Below are 18,959 nucleotides of genomic sequence, written 5' to 3'. Positions count from 1 at the left end.
TGAGCTCAGAAGGAAATTTGAGTCTTCTGCAGCCAGCCTGGGAAACAGCTGGATAGCATCAGTCCACATTTGGCTCTATGCAGAGCATCCTGCCTACCGCACCCACACTCTCCCTCCATTCTTCACAAAAAGCTATCTTCTCTCTCCCAGGATTCTCCTTGGCCTTTGTCTAGGCCCTTTTTGAAGGAGAATCTTTGAAATTGGATGAATTTCAAGGTCCTCTCTTAATTTTGCTTTTTTTCCCTTTTCTCACATGCCTAGGATGCCCTCACTACTACCTCCCTCTCTGGACACAAAAGGCCTTATCCCTTTCCCAGCTGTTATCAGGAGAGAGGCCAGCCGCTGCTTGGAGAAACCTGGCCAAGCTCACAGGAAATGTCTGACACTACCAGGCGAGTGGGATTTGGCCTTCGAAAGCAAAACACAGCTGATGGGGCCTGGTTGGACTTTCCCAGATTTCATGGCATCAAGGGTCCAGTGCAGTTTGACAGAGTATAAGCCTCGAGCCTTAAAGTCATTAAGAACATCACAGTCGTCATGTGTCTATGAAACCTACAGGCTGCTTTGAAAACACAAAACATCTCTCATGGAGGAAAAAAAAAAGATTGGGGACAATATACAGGGTTGATGAATAGTCATAGTATTATTGGTTGGTTCCTTGCACACAATAGAAAACTTTAAATGAGTGATTTTGCAACCTCTTTTTGAGCATTTTCCTTCAGTCCTCTTTTGCTTTCTCTTTCCCAAATCTGAGACTCTCCCTTGTAATGAACTATTCTACCTCCTACTGAACCAGTATGAATGGTATATATAGTGCCTTTGAGTTCTCTTACTCTGCACCAGGTGAGCTTTCATCTTATCTTGCTGGGGACCAAGCCTTCACATCATTTCTTGGCTACCTTACCAAGTCTCCCTTCTTTCTGAGACCCCTTTATGTATTATCTTCCCCGTTTAGAATGTAAGCGTCTTAAAGACAAGAATTACCTTTCTTGTTTGTATTTTTATCTCTTACACACCTGCCTATCTATCTTCCAGCACTTCAGTTTTGGATAGAGGTTAGAACACAGAAGGAAGATGTTAAATGGTCCAGGGCAACACCAGTCTAGACAGTGTCTGATAAGAGAAATACCAAAAAGACAAGACTGTGCCAAGGAACTTACAGTGAAGTAGGGGAAACAGCACACATTCATAAATCACTAATAATTTGAGGGCAATAGGAAGGAGTGTCTACATATATACATATATGTGTATGAATGTATGGGTAGGGGTATGTGTGTGTACACAGTAGAGAGGGCCATCACATGAGTGCAGATTAGGGACTGGAGTAGTTAGTTAAGGCCACTTAGGAGAGAAAATATAAACTGAGCCTTAAAGAGTGAGTGACTTTGATCCAGCAGTCTCTACTGGGTCTGTGTCCCAAAGAGATCATAAGAGGGGGAAAAATCCACATGTGCAAAACTATTTATAGCAACTTTTTGCAGTGGCAAGGAATTGGAAACTGAGTAAATGCCCCTCAGTTGGGGAATGGCTGAATAAGTTATGGTATATGAATGCAATGGAATATTATTATTCTATAAGAAATGATGAGCAGACTGATTTCAGAAAAGAACTACTGCTTGGTGAAGTGAGCAGAACCAAGAGAGCATTGTACATGGTAACAACAAGATTATGTGATCACCAACTATGATGGACAAGAATCTTTTCAACAATGAGGTAATTCAAGACAATTCCAATGGACTTGGGCTGGGAAATGCCATTCATATCCAGCAGAACTGTGGAGACTGAATGTGGATCAAAGCATAGTATGTTCCCCTTTTTTTGGATTGGTAGTGTTTGTTTGCTTATTTTTTTTCTTTTGCATTTATTTGAAAAAATGCAATACTGTTTTTAAAAGGTAATATTGGCTTTTATAGAGAGAAATTATCATTGTGTTCTTTATGCAGTGAAAGCTTTGGATGTTTTTGTCAGCACGATACAATGGACTGGGAACCAGAGGGCTCATCCTGCTGCCTATTAGATGTGATAGACAGCAGAATATAGTGCAAAGAGCATCAATGAATTTAGAATCAATGAATTATAGAATCACTGATACATAGCTAGAAGAGACCAGGGAGGCCATCTAGCCCTTATATTATAGATGAGGAAACTGAGATCCAGAGAAATTAAATGGTTTGCCTGTAGTAAAACAATAAGTGTTTGAATGGAACACTTCTTCCTGAGTCTAAGACTGTACCTTATCCAGTATGGTTGAGTTCAAATCCCAGCTCTTTCACTTACTGTGTGAATTGGGGCACACATTAATGCCTCTGGATCACTATCTCATCATCTATAAAATGAAGAGGTAAAATTAGGTAGCACCATGAGCCTTACACTGTCCACCAAAGACTACATAAGACACAAAAGGGAAAGGACATTCTAGAAATGGGATACATTCAAGTGGGGGCATCTAGGTGGCGCAGTGGATAGAGAACCAGCCCAGAAGTCAGGAGGACCTGAATTCAAATTTGAACTTAATACTTCCTAGTTGTATGGTCCTGGGCCAGTCACTTAACCCCAGTTGCCTCAGCCAAAAAAAAAAAAAAAAAAAAATCAAACTTCTAGCAGCATAATTTCAGAGAGGCCTGGAGAGACTTACATCAACTAATGCTGAGTGAAATGAGCAGAACCAGGAGATCATTGTCACACGGCAACAACAAGACTACATGATGATCAATTCTGATGGACACGGCTCTCTTCAACAATGAGAGGATTGAAACCAGTTCCACTTGTTTAGTGATGAAGAGAGCTATCTACATCCAGAGAGAGAACTGTGGGAACAGAGTGTAGTTCACAACCTAGCATTCTCACTCTTTCTGTTATTATTTGCTTGCATTTTATTTTCTTTCTCAGTTTTTTTCTTCTTTCTTGATCTGATTTTTCTTGTGCAGAAAGATAACTGTATAAATACATATACATATATTGGCTCTAATATGTATTTCAACATATTTAACATGTATTGAACTACATGTTGGAAAAATTACCCATGCATATGCGTTGCAAATTTTAAAAAATATATTAAATAAATAAAACATTCAAGTGTTTGGAAAGAATAGCTTCTGGACCCACAATAAAAAAGGAAAACATACCCAGTTGGTAATTTCTGCAACACTGGGGACTGTACCACTGAGGCAGGATTCTCTCTCAACCCACTACTCCTGCTCAGGCTGGGCAAACCCACTGGTGACCGAGGCACTGGCCATGAAGGTTGGGGGTGGTACTCTTCCTCGGGAATGACCTCTTCACAACGGTTGCCCCGGAAACCAGAACGACAGATACATTGCTGGGGCCGACTGCAGGAACCCTTGTTTTGGCATGGTGGCTCACAGACAGCTGGGGAGAGAGAGAGAGAGGATTGAGCCATATGAGTAGGATGGAGCTTTCATAAGCAATAACATGTTAAGTCTGATCTGCCCTGAGGGGCCAGAAAAACCTTCTTCCTTCCAACTTGAGCGAAAGGAACCCTATACATCGAGCCTCCTCCACATGCAAGATTGGTCAACTAAAAATATGAATGCAAGGAGGTACATTTGACCTAATATATATTACAGAGATCTACTGGGATGGAATCCAAGATTATGAATATGTCAATGAAACGGAACCCCAATTCAACAGAAATGGGAGAAGTAAAGGGAGAATGAAAATATTTATAAATTAAGGAAATACATCCAAATGAAGACATCAAGATACCAAGGTTGGAAGACATAGTGCATAATAGAAAATGCAGAAAATCAAACAAATGTTAGAGATCTCTTATGCAGAAGGAAGAAACAGATAAAGAATTTGGAAAACACATTACAATCTTAATGCAAAGACATAATATAGAAATGATGGGGCAAGGCAGAGTTAAAATAGCAGAGTAAAAGACTACAATTGTCAAACCTCCCCCAAAACCTTTCCTACAAAATAAATACAGAAAACACCAAACAGAATTCTAAGTGAGAAAGTCAAGGAGGGAATGAGTCATTTCATTAGCTTATAACAGCTTAGGAAGACAGGAAGAGAAATCTGTGGATATAGGGGATGGAGGCTGGCCAAAAACAAGGTGCAGAGGAAGTAGTCCCAGGTAGAGACTATGGCAGGTGGCAGCAGTACCTGTGCCCAGGTGTGGTAAGGGGGACTGAACACATGGTCAGAATCTCGGGGCCATCTGTGCTAATACTGGGTATAGATAAGGTTCCATTTGCCAGCTATGTCACTTATTACCCAGTTACAGATCACAGTTCCAGGATAAAGAGAAGCAGTCAAGAGAGAGTAGAGAGTATATCTAGTTAAGAAGAAAAGCAAAGACTAGAGGAAAGTGACCAGACCTCTACTTGAATCCCACCACTTTGGAAGCATCAAAAACCTATAGGCTCCCAGGTAGAACTGTGAAAGCAGAAACACATATTAAAGGAAAGCTCAAGCCAGTCATCCTTCTCAGAGAAAAGAGCCCAATTCTAATACAAAGTCCAAAAAGAAGAAAGTGAGAAAAAAAAACTGCCTATTAAAGCTACTGTGGTAACAAAGAAATTCAAGACATAAATTCAGAAGAAGACAATGAACTAAAAACACCCTGAGTAAAACCTCAAAGAAAAATATAGGTTGTACACAAACCCAAGACTTATTAGAAGAGCTAAAGAGAAATTTTTAAAAAGTAAAAAAAAAAAATGAGTGAAATAATAGGGGTAGAGGAAAAATGAGGAAAGAAATGATAACTAGACAAGAAAATTATGAAAAGAGAATTAACAGCTTGGTAAAAGAGGCACAAAAAATCCTAAGGAAAATAACTCCTTAAAAATTAGAATTGGTCAAGTGGAAACTTATGACTCCATGAAACATCATGAAATCATAAAATGAGACTGAAAAAATGTGAAGCATTTCATAAGAAAAATGACTAACCTAGAAAATAGATGGAGAAGAGATGATTTAAGAATTACCAGATTATCTGAAATGCATAATCAGAAAAAGATCATATTTCAAGAAAACATAAAGAAATACTTTCCATATATCTAAGAAATAGAGGGTTAAGCAGAAATTGAAAGAATCTAATGGTTACCTCTTAAAAGAAATACCCAAATGGAAACTCCTAAGAATATTGGAGTCAAAATCCAGAGTTTCCAGTTCAAGAAGAAAATACTGTAAGCAGCCAGAAAGAAATAATTCAAATACTATGGAGCCATAGTCAGGATCCCACAAGATTTAGCTGCTACCAGTATAAAAGAGTGAAATTTCTGAGCTTGGGAGATTAAGAGGCTAGCAGTGAGAACCATGGGAATCTGGGAATTTAGTGCAGATATTACAATCAGCCCTGCTTGGAGGTTACCTGGAATGATCATTTGAAATGATCTTCAGGGCCCCAGCCTTGCATAAATTGGCAGTAATTTCACCTTTAGAAGTGAACTTGATGGGGCAAATGTTAGAAGGAACTGAGCTAAATTATGAACATAATTTCTTTCCCACCCAGAGACCAAGGTGGTACAGAAGAAATTATGCACACCTCAACATCACCAAAGTAGCAAGGTATATCTTTGTGTTTGTTCTTGCTAGATTTATAAGATAAATAAAACCCTTTATAAAAGCCACCTGATAAAATAAAATGCCTAATAGAACTGGTGTGTTAGAATCATTAGTAGGGGCTTGAACCAAAAGCAGAGAAATAAACACCCACCTATAGCTCAGTTCACTCTAATATCCCAAGAGGAAAGCATCCTGGCCCCTTAGAGAGTAGCACCAAAATGTACATGCTACTATGAGTTTTGCTGAATTTTTTTCTTTCATTTATATTCGTTTTTTTTAAATAAAGGATAACATATGAGGTAAGAGAGAATATATTGGGAATTAAAGAAGTTTAAAAACAAAAAATATCAATTAAAATTTAAGTTACAAAAAGAGAAGAGAATGCATTCTCTAAAACCTATGGGTTAGTGAGTTTGACTTTGATCTTGGTAAAATTCTAGAATGTATCATTAATGGCATAGCAAGTGAACATCTAGAAAAGGATATAGTGATCACAAAAAGACAGCTTAGCTTCATCAAAAGAAGGTTATGTTTGACTAACCTAATTTAATTTTTTTGACAATGTAATTGAGAAATCAAGTCAATATTATAGACAAGAGTTACCTAAAATTCAGCAAAGTTTTTCATGTGGTTCTTCTATGTGTGTATGTATATATAAATATATATGTATGTATATATATATATGGTTCCATATTTTATATTTTCAAGAGATTCCTACATATATATAAGATGGAGAGATGAGGGCTAAAAAATAGTATGGTTCAGTGTATTCAAAACTGATTGAAATTCTAGACCTAAAAGCAGTCAATAATAGTTTGACATAAGCTTAGAAATAGGTATGTGGTAGAGCCCCAGAGAAATCTATTAAGTCTAATACTGTTAAACATTTGTGTTAATGATTGAGACATACATGGCAGGCTCACTACCAGGCTTTTGTTTTTTTGATATGGAGAATTCCCAGATGAAGCCTCTATTCATGCAAAATGAGTATTTATTAATTTTTTTAATTAATTTTTAATCTTAGATATGTGAGAGGTTATTTGTTCAAGGTCACATAACCAGGTTCTTCTGACTCCCAAAGCAAGCTTTCCATTTACACTATACTACATTGCACCACCTAGCTGCCCATGAATCAAGTTATAAAGGGCTTTATGTAATCCTAGAAACAATAGGGAGCCACAGGAGGTGTGACAGGAAACCTGTATTTTGGACATATCACTTTGTCCAAATTGTCAATCAATAAACAATTATTAATCACCTACTATATACCAGGCACTGTGCTAAACACTGAAGAAATAAACACAAAAACGGTAAAAGACAGGGTCTGCTCTGAAGGAGTTCACTGTCCAAAGAGTAAAGACATATGAGGAATAAAGAAGAGGCTTGAGGCAGTAAGACCTTGCCATTTTTTCACAGTATTCCCTGGAGAGGAGACAGTGTGTTATAATGGACAAAGTGCTAGACCTAAAAACAGAAGACCTAAATTTGAATTAGGTTCATGATTTTGGGCAAGTCGTTTAACATTTCTCAGCCTCAGTTTCTTCATTAGTAAACTACAAATAATAATAACTCCTTATTTCACAGGGTTGTTTTTAGAATCAAATTAGCATAATGTAAAATATTTTACAAAACTTAAACCACTACATCTTTGTTGTTTAGTCATTTCAATTGTGTCCAACTTTTTCAGACCTCATTTTGGGTTGGATTTTTTTGTTTTTGTTTTTGCAAAGATGTTGGAGTGGTTCCATTTCCTTCTCTAGTTTAGTTAACTGATGGAAAACTTAGGCAAAAAGGTAAGATGACTTTCCCAGGATCACATAGCTTGTCAGTGTCTGAACCCATGAAGATGAGTCTTCCTGATTCTAAGCCCAGTGCTCTATCCACTGTACCACCTAATTCCCCAAATCACTATATAAATGTTAGATATTATTATTATCTGCATTGGATTAGTAGTCAGGAGACTTACTTCAGCCCTAATTGATAAATTGACTTTGAGTCTTCTAAAAGGAATCTTCAAGAGGATAGAGGTCTCAAGTCCTTGCTTACCACAAGGTGGGGCAGACAGCCAGTAGCTAAGAAAGGAAAGACCTATATCCAATTCCTCAACATTCTTCAGCATTAGCTTCCTCTGCCCCAAGACAAACAGACCAAAAGATGAAGATGCCTTATGGATCAGCATCCAGGGCCCCAGGTTCTTCATTTTTGGCTCCAGGCCAAGACTCCATCTCCAAACACCAGTCACACTTTCTCTTCATTTCATTCAGCTTTCTCAGGGGGCCATAAGACCTCTTGGCCCATAAATTCCCCTCTCCTGCATGTTCCTAATTACAAACCAACCAATCAGAATCACATGAGAACACTGCCCCTCACTACCTTGCCAAGCCCACGTTGCTGCCAACTGGTCAGAAGCCAATATATTGAAGTGCACGCAGGGTTGAAAATCACCCTCTCCCTATCCCTGCCTCCTCTGACCCAGATCAATGTTAATGTTCATATTTAATCAAAGAGTATATTAAACTGGACATCCTGGAGAAGATTTAACATCCCCAGACTAATACAGATTCCCAGGGAACCTAAAAAGAGAATATTTCTTAACAATCATGATCTCTCCAACCATTCTCCTAGAATGGGAAGGGCCTCTGGAACCATCCAAGTCCGTATTCTTCTAAGATCTTAATCTAAAATTCCTCTATCAAGTATCCTTATAAGAGGAACATGATTCTAGTCTTTCTTTCCTCTCCTACCCATCCTATGTGATGATATGAGCTCAGTTTTCTCAAGACACTATTTTATGCTCAAAAACTTTCAAAGACTCCTCATTACTCATAGCATAAAGCCCAAATCCTTAGCTTGGCATTGGAGGCCCTCTATAATCTAGTTCCCACCTCCCTTTACAGCCAATGTATTCCACTAAGTCTTCCAATCCACCAAATCAGTTTACTCATTGTTTCCCAATTATATTCTATGTATTTTCACTTTTTAGCCTTTGCTCATGTTGCTTCCCCTGCCTAGAATATTCTCACTCTTCATTATTTGTCTAAATCTTCTTTCAAGGTCCAACTCAATTCTCATGTATGTCGTGAAAATTTCTTTGACCACCCCAGTTCTAAACAATAAAATCTCTATCCTTTGAATGTCTCACTCTAGTATTCATTTAGGTCTTGGCAGATATGGTTTTATTTTGTCATTTGTCACTGTACAAATCTATCCTTTACATTCAATTAGATCATAAATCCATAGAGATCCCAAATACCTAACATGATACCCTACATGTTTATTACTAATATTATGTGTGATCTGGGCAAATCATTTGTGCTTTCTGGCCCCTCAATTTCTTTATCTGAAAAATTAATTTAAAATTTAGACCAGATGGCCTTTAAGATCTCTTCCAGTTCTAAATGTGTAATCCTATGTAATGACCAATTAGAAGGAAACTCAGCAAAAAACCAGGTCCTCAAGAGCAACTCATCTTCAGGTTATAGACCTAGGTCATCTTTTTCACTCCCACTCCCATCTCTTAAGAACCTCTACCTTTCAATCTGCAGAGAAGTCAGATAAACAAGTCATTTTAATCCCAAATGTTTCTCCAAACACAAAATTTGAGAGCCCTCTATCCCAAGGATTCTATCTTGCAAATCAAATTGGCCTGTTTGTTGCTTACTTTCAACATAGACTACTTATTACCCTTCTGTCCTATGCTGCAAAAAGCAGCCATCTATTGGAGACCCCAACTGGCCAACTCAAAATACAATCATCAGGCCAAGTGGTAGAACACTCAGTTTCCTACACTGTGGTTTGCAGCCCCATGTGAAGTCTCATTAACTGAACGTAGGGATTTCAAAATCATGATTTATTATCATTAAATGTTTGATTTACATTTACATGATTTATATACCCACAGTTACGTAAAAATTTCTCAGGAGAAAAGAGATTCCAATTGGAAAAAGTTTAAGAAGCCCTGGCAGCAGATAATGTCTCAGAGACAAACCTTAAGTCCTCTTTCTCCCCTCCCCCTCCTCTTCCTTCTCTCAATAATCTATAATCAACTGGGCAGTTTTCAAAGTGATACTTCCTAACAATCATCTTTCTCCAAAAATAGTTTATAAGCCAGTCTTGCTTTTGACAATGAGACCATTATTTTTCAATAGAACCAAGTCCCAAGTCCTTCACCTTCCTCTACTCTGTCTACTCTATGGAGCATTACACCATCTAAATTCTAATTCTGTACAATCTTTTATTATTTTCTAGCTGTTCTGTATGTAATGACTCTTAAATAACTCATGGTTCTTGAAACTAGACTATAAGCCTTTTTGAGGACAAAGACAATATCATGATTAATTGATATTCCCAGAACACAATGAAGTGTGAGGATATATAGTTCTAACTACAACTTCTACCGCTACTACTACTACTACCAGTACTACTACTACTACTACTACTACTATTGCTACTACTACTACTACTATTGTTGCTGCTGCTAGTATTACTACTACTACTTACTAATAGTAGTAGGGGCAGTTAGCTAGCTAGCTATATAGCATTTTAAGGAATACAAAGCACTTTCATATATATCTCATCTTCAAAAACAACCTTGGCAGGTTGATACCCATTTTACAGATGAGGAAAATGAGGCAGGCAGTAACTAAATGACTTGTCCAGGATCACAAAGACTGTAAGTAACTCAGGGAGAATTTGAACTCAGGGCTTCCTGATATGAACTCCAGGTACAGAGTTCTTTCCACTGCAACCACTTATTTTTGACTTATGGTCATCAATAATTAAAATATTTATTGGAATCTTCTTAGCCCTTATATCTAGCCAACAGAAGGTATGAAAGCTTTTTTTGGATGGGGGAGAGATTTGAGGGGAAGGAAGAAGAATTATTCTTTACCAATTCACATGCATTGCTTTCTCTGCCAAAAAACAACATGAAACGTGACTTCCCAAACCAGCATGGGAAATTGCAAGGCATTCAAAAAGTGGAGCCCTGGCATAACCTCCCTCTGCCCACGTGCAAATTTTGGTCTCCAACCATTCATAACTTGAGTTATTTCTGAATACTCTCTTTCTCCATCACTCCCTCCACCCCACCCCTACAGGGCACTCTTCCTTGAAGCAGGCTAAAAATGGGGAACATTTTAACCTTGCAAGCTCAGTGCTTTGGAATCAGCTGTACAACTAGAGGGAAAAGAAATAAAGCCTCTGAAATTACTTTTAAAGCAGAATATAATAACCTTTTCTCCCTCTTCCTCCCCCATCCTCTTCTTTACTCAACTGAAGCAGCTGAATATGGTTTTACTCAGACTTTCCACACAAAACTTTTACCTTTGGGAAGAGCCCAAACTCAGAAACCACTGGCCCAGAGAGACTTTGGAAGTAGCTTCTCACTGGGGAAAAGTTTCTCCTATAATCCCCTCAAGTACCTCTACAGCAAAAAAGAAAAGGAGACAGCTTTCAAGCCCTTCTTTCCTCATCTGGATAGGATAGGGTACTAGATTATCAGTACCAGAGAAAATGATGGAAAATCCACGAAGTTAGGAGGACAGAAAAGATTATCATAGAATCATCGATTTAGAACTGAGATTTTGGAAACTTTAGAGGTAAGGGGAAAACGGATGCTATCAAGTCACGATAGACAATTCTCTAGCTCCAGAAGGATGTTTGAAAACAGTTCTGCAATCCTATTTTTATTGACATCCACTCTCTCATGATCTTCTCCCTTTCCATTTTCCTTTTCTTTCAGATAGATGATAAACATGGATAATGAGAGATGAGAATGAAGATGAAAATAGATGACAAAATGATATTGATAGCTAGATAATTTATCAAGTTGGCTATATTCTAGGTATTGTATTGAGTTCTGGGTATACAAAACAACCAAATAAGATAGTTCTGGCCCTCGAGGAGCTTACATTCTAATGGGGAAAAAAATACATAAAAGGAATAGAAAAGGAAAAAAGAATGCAAAAGAGGTCTGGAAAGTGCTGGGGAGCTGGCTAAAACAAGCCAAAATTGGCCTATCACAGCCCAAAGTGGTTTTAGAGATAGAACCCACATTTGTGGTGGGGAGGATGTAAGGAAAGTGTTGAGATCAAGGTTTCTGGGGCCCAGATTCCATCCTTTATGTAAACAGATTCTTAGGGTTCTTTGCCTGTCTTTTATCCAATTCACAGGCAAGTCAAGACTTCACCTTTGTGTTGTCATTAGTCCTCTTTGAAAATGAAGAACAAACAAGAACTCTGAGACATGAAACTCAGATTTTTTAACAGGTTTTTTTTTTTCCTTCCAGACCTCATGATTCTCATCCTAAGTCACTGTATTTACATACAACAGCCTTGGTATTGTTAAGGTTGATACTGAAGCCTTGAACCCCCCTGTTCAAGCCAAGGATTCACTCATCCATTGACAAAATCTTCTCTCTGGCCAGAATTTTGCACCTATTGCCACACTTAGCTTCTCTTTCAGATCAGATGGCAATATTCTCCTGTTTCACCAGCAGCAGCTTTCCTCAGCTGTTTTATCTTTGGTACACGGATTCTACCTCATCCTTATCTCCAAGAAGTTTTCCAGGCACCCTCATTCAAGTCATCTTTTATTTTCCAATGGAAGACTTTTGTGGCAAGTGAAAGGAGGGCCAAATTTATAGTCAGGAAGCCAGGGTTGAAATCTCAGCTCTGCCACTTATTTGTGTGTTCTTGAAAAAGTCACCTGATTTCTTGGGGCCTTGATTTCTGAATCATTAAAATAAGGGAGTTTGATCTCTAATATTCCTCCCAACTCTAAATCTGTGGCCCTCTGAAAGCCAAGTCTAGACAAGTCACTCAGTTTTCACAGATCAGTTCCTTCATATGTAAAATGAAGGGATGAAGTATATTGATTCCAAATTCCTGTCCAGCTGTGTACCTATGATGGTTTTAATCTCATTATTCTCTTCACACACAAAAATTGAAGTTTAACATTAACCCTCCCTCACCCCAAATTCTTCCTTGGGCTTCTGTCATGAAGGACCTAGCCAATATAAGTCATAGCTATGGGTTTAAAGGAGGGAATCACTATCTGGCTGCAGAGACACCACCCCCCACTTTCCCACTACAAAGAGGGCAGCACCTTGGGAAGGACTGGAAACAGTGTTCCAGAGTTTAGGGCCAGCCAAAAGCCCAGCTCCAAAATAGCAGTTGTATTCACATAAAAGCCTCTAATGAGAGAAAGATGCCGTTCCTGGCCCTGCAAGCTCTTTGCAGACTCGGTCTGGCAGGCTGACTCGGCCTCTACCGTTTGGCGGCTGGAGGAGGGAAGGAAGGGGAGTGTGTGAGTCAGATCTTGGCCCCCTGCTCCTGAACATGGACTCCACTGTAGGAGAGTAATTGCATTAACAAATGTTGAGATGTTGTAGCTGGCTGGGAGGCCTTCGGGCAGACAGGGAGCAGCCCATTCCCATTGATGGGAACACTTTGGAGTCTGTTCCTAATCCAAATCTCAGTTCTCAGAGGTGCCCTCAAAGACACACCCCTCCCCCATTTTATTGTTCAGTTGTTTTCAGTTGTGTCTGATTCTTTGTGACCCCATTTGGTGTTTTCTTGACAAAGTCTTCTTGCCATTTTTTCCCCCTGGCTCATTTTACAAACTGAGACTAATAGGGTTAAGTGACTTGCCCAGGGTCACACAGCTAATAAGTGTCTGGGGCCCAGATTCCATTCTTATGTAAACAGATTTAGAGCAACAGAGCTTATCCATCATATACCTTCAATCATATGATCAGAGATCTGGGACTGGAAGGAATCTTAGAGGCCATCTAATCCCACCCACTCACTTTACAGATGAAGAAACTGAGGCTCATGGTCTCTAAGTGATTTACCCAAAATCACACAAAAAAATAAGCATCAGAGACAGGATCATAACCCACATCCTTTGACTTCCCTTGAACTCCATGGAGCCCTTAAATCCTAAGTAACCTTAGGAATATAGAAAAGGATTGGGACTTGGGGATCTTCACCCTAGATCCCTAGGCAGTGCAGAGAGGACAGAACTTCTTCACTGGTTGAGAAGTGCCAAACTTAAGTGTCACAGAATGTCTCTGTTCCCCAGGCAAAAGGGCTAAAGGAAGGAAGACAGATGAAGTCATACATTCAACTTAAAGGCAGCCTGGGACAGTGGAAAGAACACCGGACTTGGTGCCAGGTGACCTGGATTTGAATTCCAGCTCTGCCACTACTACCTATGTGACTTTTTATCAACCATTTAGATCACACTAGAACTATGTATGGGTCTTGTTTTTCTCATCTGTAAAATAAGAGGATTAGATAAGATGGTCATAAGGTCTCTTCCGGCTTGAAAATTATAACCCTATGGACTAATCCACACTTTTCTAAATCTTACAGAGCTCAGATACCCAAGGATGGTCAAACTTGCTGCCTCAGAAAGGAGATACAAAGAAAGCCAGGAGAAGCAGCACAAAGACTTGTCCCTAACAAGCATTTGGGAAGGAGGCGAGAAAGAAGATATAGCTACATTATAAGATTTCAAGGACTAGCAGAGTCTTTAGAGGTAGAGGATACAGAGAGAACAAGATGTCATATTTCTTGCTCCCAGTGGATCCAAGGTTCAGGACCACACTTCCTTTCCTGTCATTTCAGTCATGTCCAACTCTTTATGACCCCTTTGGGGTTTTCTTAGCAAAGATACTAGACTGATTTGCCATTTCCTTCTCCAGTTCATTTACAGATGAGGAAACTGAGGCAAATAGGGTTAAGTTACTTGCCTGGGATCACACAGCTAGGAAGTGTCTGAGGCAAGATTTGAACACAGGAAAATGAATTTTCTTGACTCCAGGCCCAGCATTCTATCCACTGCACCTCCTAACTACCCATTGGAGGAAATTTTGCTCCTCCTAGCCATCTTTCTACCATCCCTCTGTTCTACTCTCATAAAAAGTATATTTATATGTGTGTGCACATGTGTGTATCTGTATATGTTCATGTATGTGTGTATATGTATGTGTATGTTTATGTGTCCATGTGTATTTGTGCATAAATATGTATATTATTACAAGGACAGATTGGACTGAGACGGACGAAAGTTTTCCCCCTCAGAATAGTCTGAACATCATTAATCTGGGCCTTCCAGTTTGCCAAAAACCCAAGCACCTCTAGGGAATCCTGCACAAAGATCCTTCCCAACAAGTTGCAGGGGCTGTGTCTGCTGTTTTCCCAAAAACTCACCCAGTGAAATTGGTTGCTTATAGTATAGCTCTGGGAACACTTAAGTTTGGCACCTCTCAACCAGTGAAGAAGTTCTGTCTTCTCTGCACTGCTTAGGAATCTAGGGTGAAGATTCCCAAGTCCCAATCCTTTTCTACATTCCTAAGTCCAAAAAACTTCCAGGGAAATTCTCCACAGGCACAAAAACACCCCACTTTTGGGGGAGAGGGAAAAGACCCCCATGAAGTCTAGAAGTCCTTCCAAAAGCAACAGCTATAAACAGTACATTGCTCCCCATTTCCATCTTCATCCCAATTCACCCATAACCCATTCAGCCTTTCCCCATTTCAAAGCCACATTCAGCAGGCTCAACAAGTCAGCTGTCTCTTTATGCACACAAACACATAAATCTCCCTTCAGAACTGGCAAACTCACAGAAAGAAAGACAGATACAAAAACCCACAGAGGGAGACAGAGGCCCAGATGGAGAGATAGCATGGGAGTTAAGGAAAAAGCTGGGGTCTCATCATCTACACCTGCAGTGGAGTAACCAAAATTGGGGGCATAGGGAGAGGGGTCAAGGTAGGTGAGCATACAGACAAATGGAAAGAGAGAAGGACAGATTAACTGACACGTGAGAGAGAACTTGGCTGTGGAGAGTATCAGTAAGCACTGAAACTTCTCCATTTCTCTAATGCTCTGTTGGTCTTGTTAGTCAGGTATTTGAAAAGGACCAGGTTAAGAACTCACTGTTCTATTGTATTTAAAATTTGAGGGGTGGTGGTATGAGGATTGAAGCCAGATCCCATTTTATAAGAGGGAACTTCATACACAGCTCCTGACACACACACCCTTGGGAGTCACCCCACATGTGTGAAACTGGCATGAAGGAATCATTAACATTCCCAGGCAATGGGAGTCTCCTTGGGAGGAGGTGGGGTGGAGAGAAGGAAGCAGCAATGGGACGTGAGCAGACTAGAGAGCCAGCTGACTCGGCGTGGATCCAAGAGCCCTACATTTTAAGGCACACAGGACATAGTCAGTTAGTCTTGGGCAAGCGCTTCAACCCCACGTGTTTCCCATTAGACTCATTAGCAGCAAAATAGCAACAAGCAAACAGCATCAGGATCAGCTAATTAGAAAATATTCCACCAGTGTACAAGTGGACTACAAGTGGGAAACCATACACAGAGATGACGCCTACAGGCAATTGTCTCCAGAAGACCTGCCAGGCTTAAAATCTAAGGTTAAGATTGGGAAGAGAAGGCATGAAGAAAAGAATGGAGAGAGAAAAGAAGGGTCAGAAAAAGGAGTTAACAGGAGAAATGGATCACACGCACGTACACACACACACACACACACACACACACACACACCCCTTATTGTCAATATTCTTCAGCGCCTTCAAATCAATATTTCCAGTGTTGAAACTCCATTACGGCAAATGGTAAAGCTAGAAAGTTATAAGCTTGCTTAAATAATGAGAATTTCTCTAGGATTCAAATGCCTAGTCTGGAAATCCAGGCTTGGATGGACCCATTTAATGGACAAGGAAGATTGGAAGAAATCCTGCTCCTGTCAAAGCCAAGGTATCCTGTCATTTCTTCATCTTGACTCCTAGCAGTGCCCCCTTCAAAACCAAACTGTCCCTTCCAAAAGGCTCTTTTTTTCAGTAAGGACCAAAGTGACTTTACCAACCCAATCTTCTTTATTATGTTGCAGATACAGTAGCAAAGGGGGTAGGTTTAAACCCTGACTTTACTATTTGTCACATTTGTAGCCATTGAAAAATCACTTTGCTGCTCTACCTTAAATTCCTTCATTTTTAAAATGAGAAGGTTGGACTAATTGATCTCTGAAGTCCCTTCCAGCTCCAAAGTTCTGATCTTTTTTCCCCCATGCCTCTTTGATCTCTCCACACCCCAGCTCTCCTGAATCATCTAAGACTTTTGTCTTCCTATGATTAGCCTCAAGCAACTTTTCTCCCTTTTCATATCATCTGGATAAGGGCTGAGAAGGAAAAAGGAACCAGATGCAGTCAGAGATGACAGTCAACAAGCAGATTAATCCCATGTACTCAAGCATAGAAAGAGGAAAGGAGAAGAAGAAGCACACACTAATTGTGAGTTGATCAATTATTAGTGAGATGTTAAGGAGATAGACTAAGAGACAATCATCAGATTTGGTAATTAGGACGCAATAAACATATATAACCTATATCAGGTTGCTTATCACCTCAGGAAGGGAGGGAGACATAGAATTTGGAACTTAAACCTTAAAAAAAACTGAATATTAAAACTATTTTTACATGTAATTGAGGAAAAATAAAATATTATAAATTGTGGTATATGAATGTTATGGAATATTATTGCTCTATAAGAAATGACTAGAAGGATGAATATAGAGAGGCTTGGAGAGACTTACATGAACTGATGCTAAGTGAAAAGAGCAGAACCAGTACACACTTCAACAACAATACTACATGATGATCAATTCTGATGGACATGGCTCTCTTCAACAATGAGAGGATCCAAATCAGTTCCAATTGATCTGTAATGAATAGAACCATCTACACCCAGCAAAAGAACATTAGGAAATGCGTATCAACCACAACATAACATTTCCACTCTTTCTGTTAATGTTTGCTTGCATTTTTGTTTTTTCTTCTCAAGTTATTTTTACCTTCTTTCTAAATTCAATCTTTCCTGTGCAACAAGATAACTATATAAGTATGTATACATATATTGTATTTAACATATACTTTAACATATTTAACATGTATTGGTCTACCTGCCATCTAGGGGAGGGGGTAGGGGAAGGAGGGGAAAAGTTGGAACAGAAGGTTTTGCAATGTTGAAAAATTACCCATGCATATGTTTTTTATAAAAAGCTATAATAAAAAGTAAAATTTAAAAAATATTGTATTTTTTAATTTAAAAAGATGCAGTCAAGAACCAATATTGATAAATAAGCAACAGTATGAAGCCTGAGTTTGTTATCAAGAATTGAAGCCAAAGAGAGAGAGAGAGAGAGAGAGAGAGAGAACTGAAGCAAAATGAAAAGATCTTGCTGAATTACTTTTCAGAGAAATTTGAAACAGAGATTTGATAATCAGGTATAACAAAATTTAACAGAATATGGCTCAATTGAAGAAGAAATTAGAAAGTGAAATGAGATGAAAACCCATGATGACAAGAAATGAAATAAGTCAGGTTAATATAAAAGAACTATTAAACAGTACCATAAAGAAAATGATTTACATTGAACAATAGTTTCAGAATGTGGAAGCCCTGTTTGCTTCCCATTCAGCCTTGAAAGCTCCTATTTGAGGTATTGGTCCAAGTGAAGCAGACACTGCATCCAGAAGCCCTATAATTTTGCCTAGGACCAAAGGGGTTGCCAAAGCAATCAGAGGAAGGGCTAATTTAAGAGGCATTATCTTTATTGCCTAGAATCTCAGCCATTGAATCCTCTAGGATAATGAGACAAGCCATAGAAGTTAAAAAAGATCTTAATGAGTTTATAATGTCAATCAATTTAGAGAGAAAGATTAATAAATAAAAATAGAATTAGGATAATTCAACAATCCATGTTAAATAGGTTAAATTGTAAAGTTGCTAGAGTTACTTCTTCAGCTACATAATAGAATTATACATAATGTACTTTTGAATGTTATTAAATATATTCTTTTTTTGTTACTATTAGAGGCAACTAGATGGCTCAATGGATAGAGTGCTGGGCTTGGAGTCAGGAATATCTGAGTTAAATCTCACCTTACCTATGTGATTCTGAACAAGTCACTAAAGCTCTGTTCATTTGTTTGTCTTTTGTTCTTGAAGAAGACCATGGCATGAGGGAGGGGATGGCATGACATGCAAGTGAATTGGATTTAAGTGAGGGAGGGCTATGCAAGGTCATCTGCCTCACTTTCCCCTCCACTGGGTTCAGTGTCTAGGATGACTGGCGACGGCCCAGGATGCAATGGGAGACAGGCCTTTTTAAGCTAAAGTCTTCAATGGGTCTTAGTTTGGCTGAGGCTACACCTGTTTGATGATTAAGGATAGGTAGCAACTGAGGCAAAGAATCTCCTCCTTCACCCAGTCCAAAGAAATCTAGATAAATAAATGAATCTGGGAGAGGAGGATCCTCAGGGCCAAAACTAAAATGATTGCTACTTACATTCAATCTGAGTAAATTAGGACCCAAACAATGCCTCTAGTCATTGAT

General features: G+C 39.1%; 1 protein-coding gene across 1 annotated transcript in view; it reads right to left on the bottom strand.

Annotated features, from left to right (window-relative positions):
• LTBP2 (latent transforming growth factor beta binding protein 2) overlaps nt 1-18,959 on the bottom strand; it is a 190,115-nt gene that overhangs the window by 155,497 nt on the left and 15,659 nt on the right. Inside the window, exon 3 of the mRNA XM_051977602.1 lies at nt 3,126-3,369. Coding sequence (XP_051833562.1) covers nt 3,126-3,369 — 244 coding nt within the window. The remainder of the gene's footprint in view (nt 1-3,125; nt 3,370-18,959) is intronic.

The sequence above is a fragment of the Antechinus flavipes genome, chromosome 2 (genome assembly GCF_016432865.1).
Source record: "Antechinus flavipes isolate AdamAnt ecotype Samford, QLD, Australia chromosome 2, AdamAnt_v2, whole genome shotgun sequence".
Taxonomy (NCBI): Eukaryota; Metazoa; Chordata; class Mammalia; order Dasyuromorphia; family Dasyuridae; genus Antechinus; species Antechinus flavipes.
The sequence above is the reverse complement of the archived record's forward strand: the minus strand, read 5'-3'. Positions and strand labels throughout refer to the sequence as shown.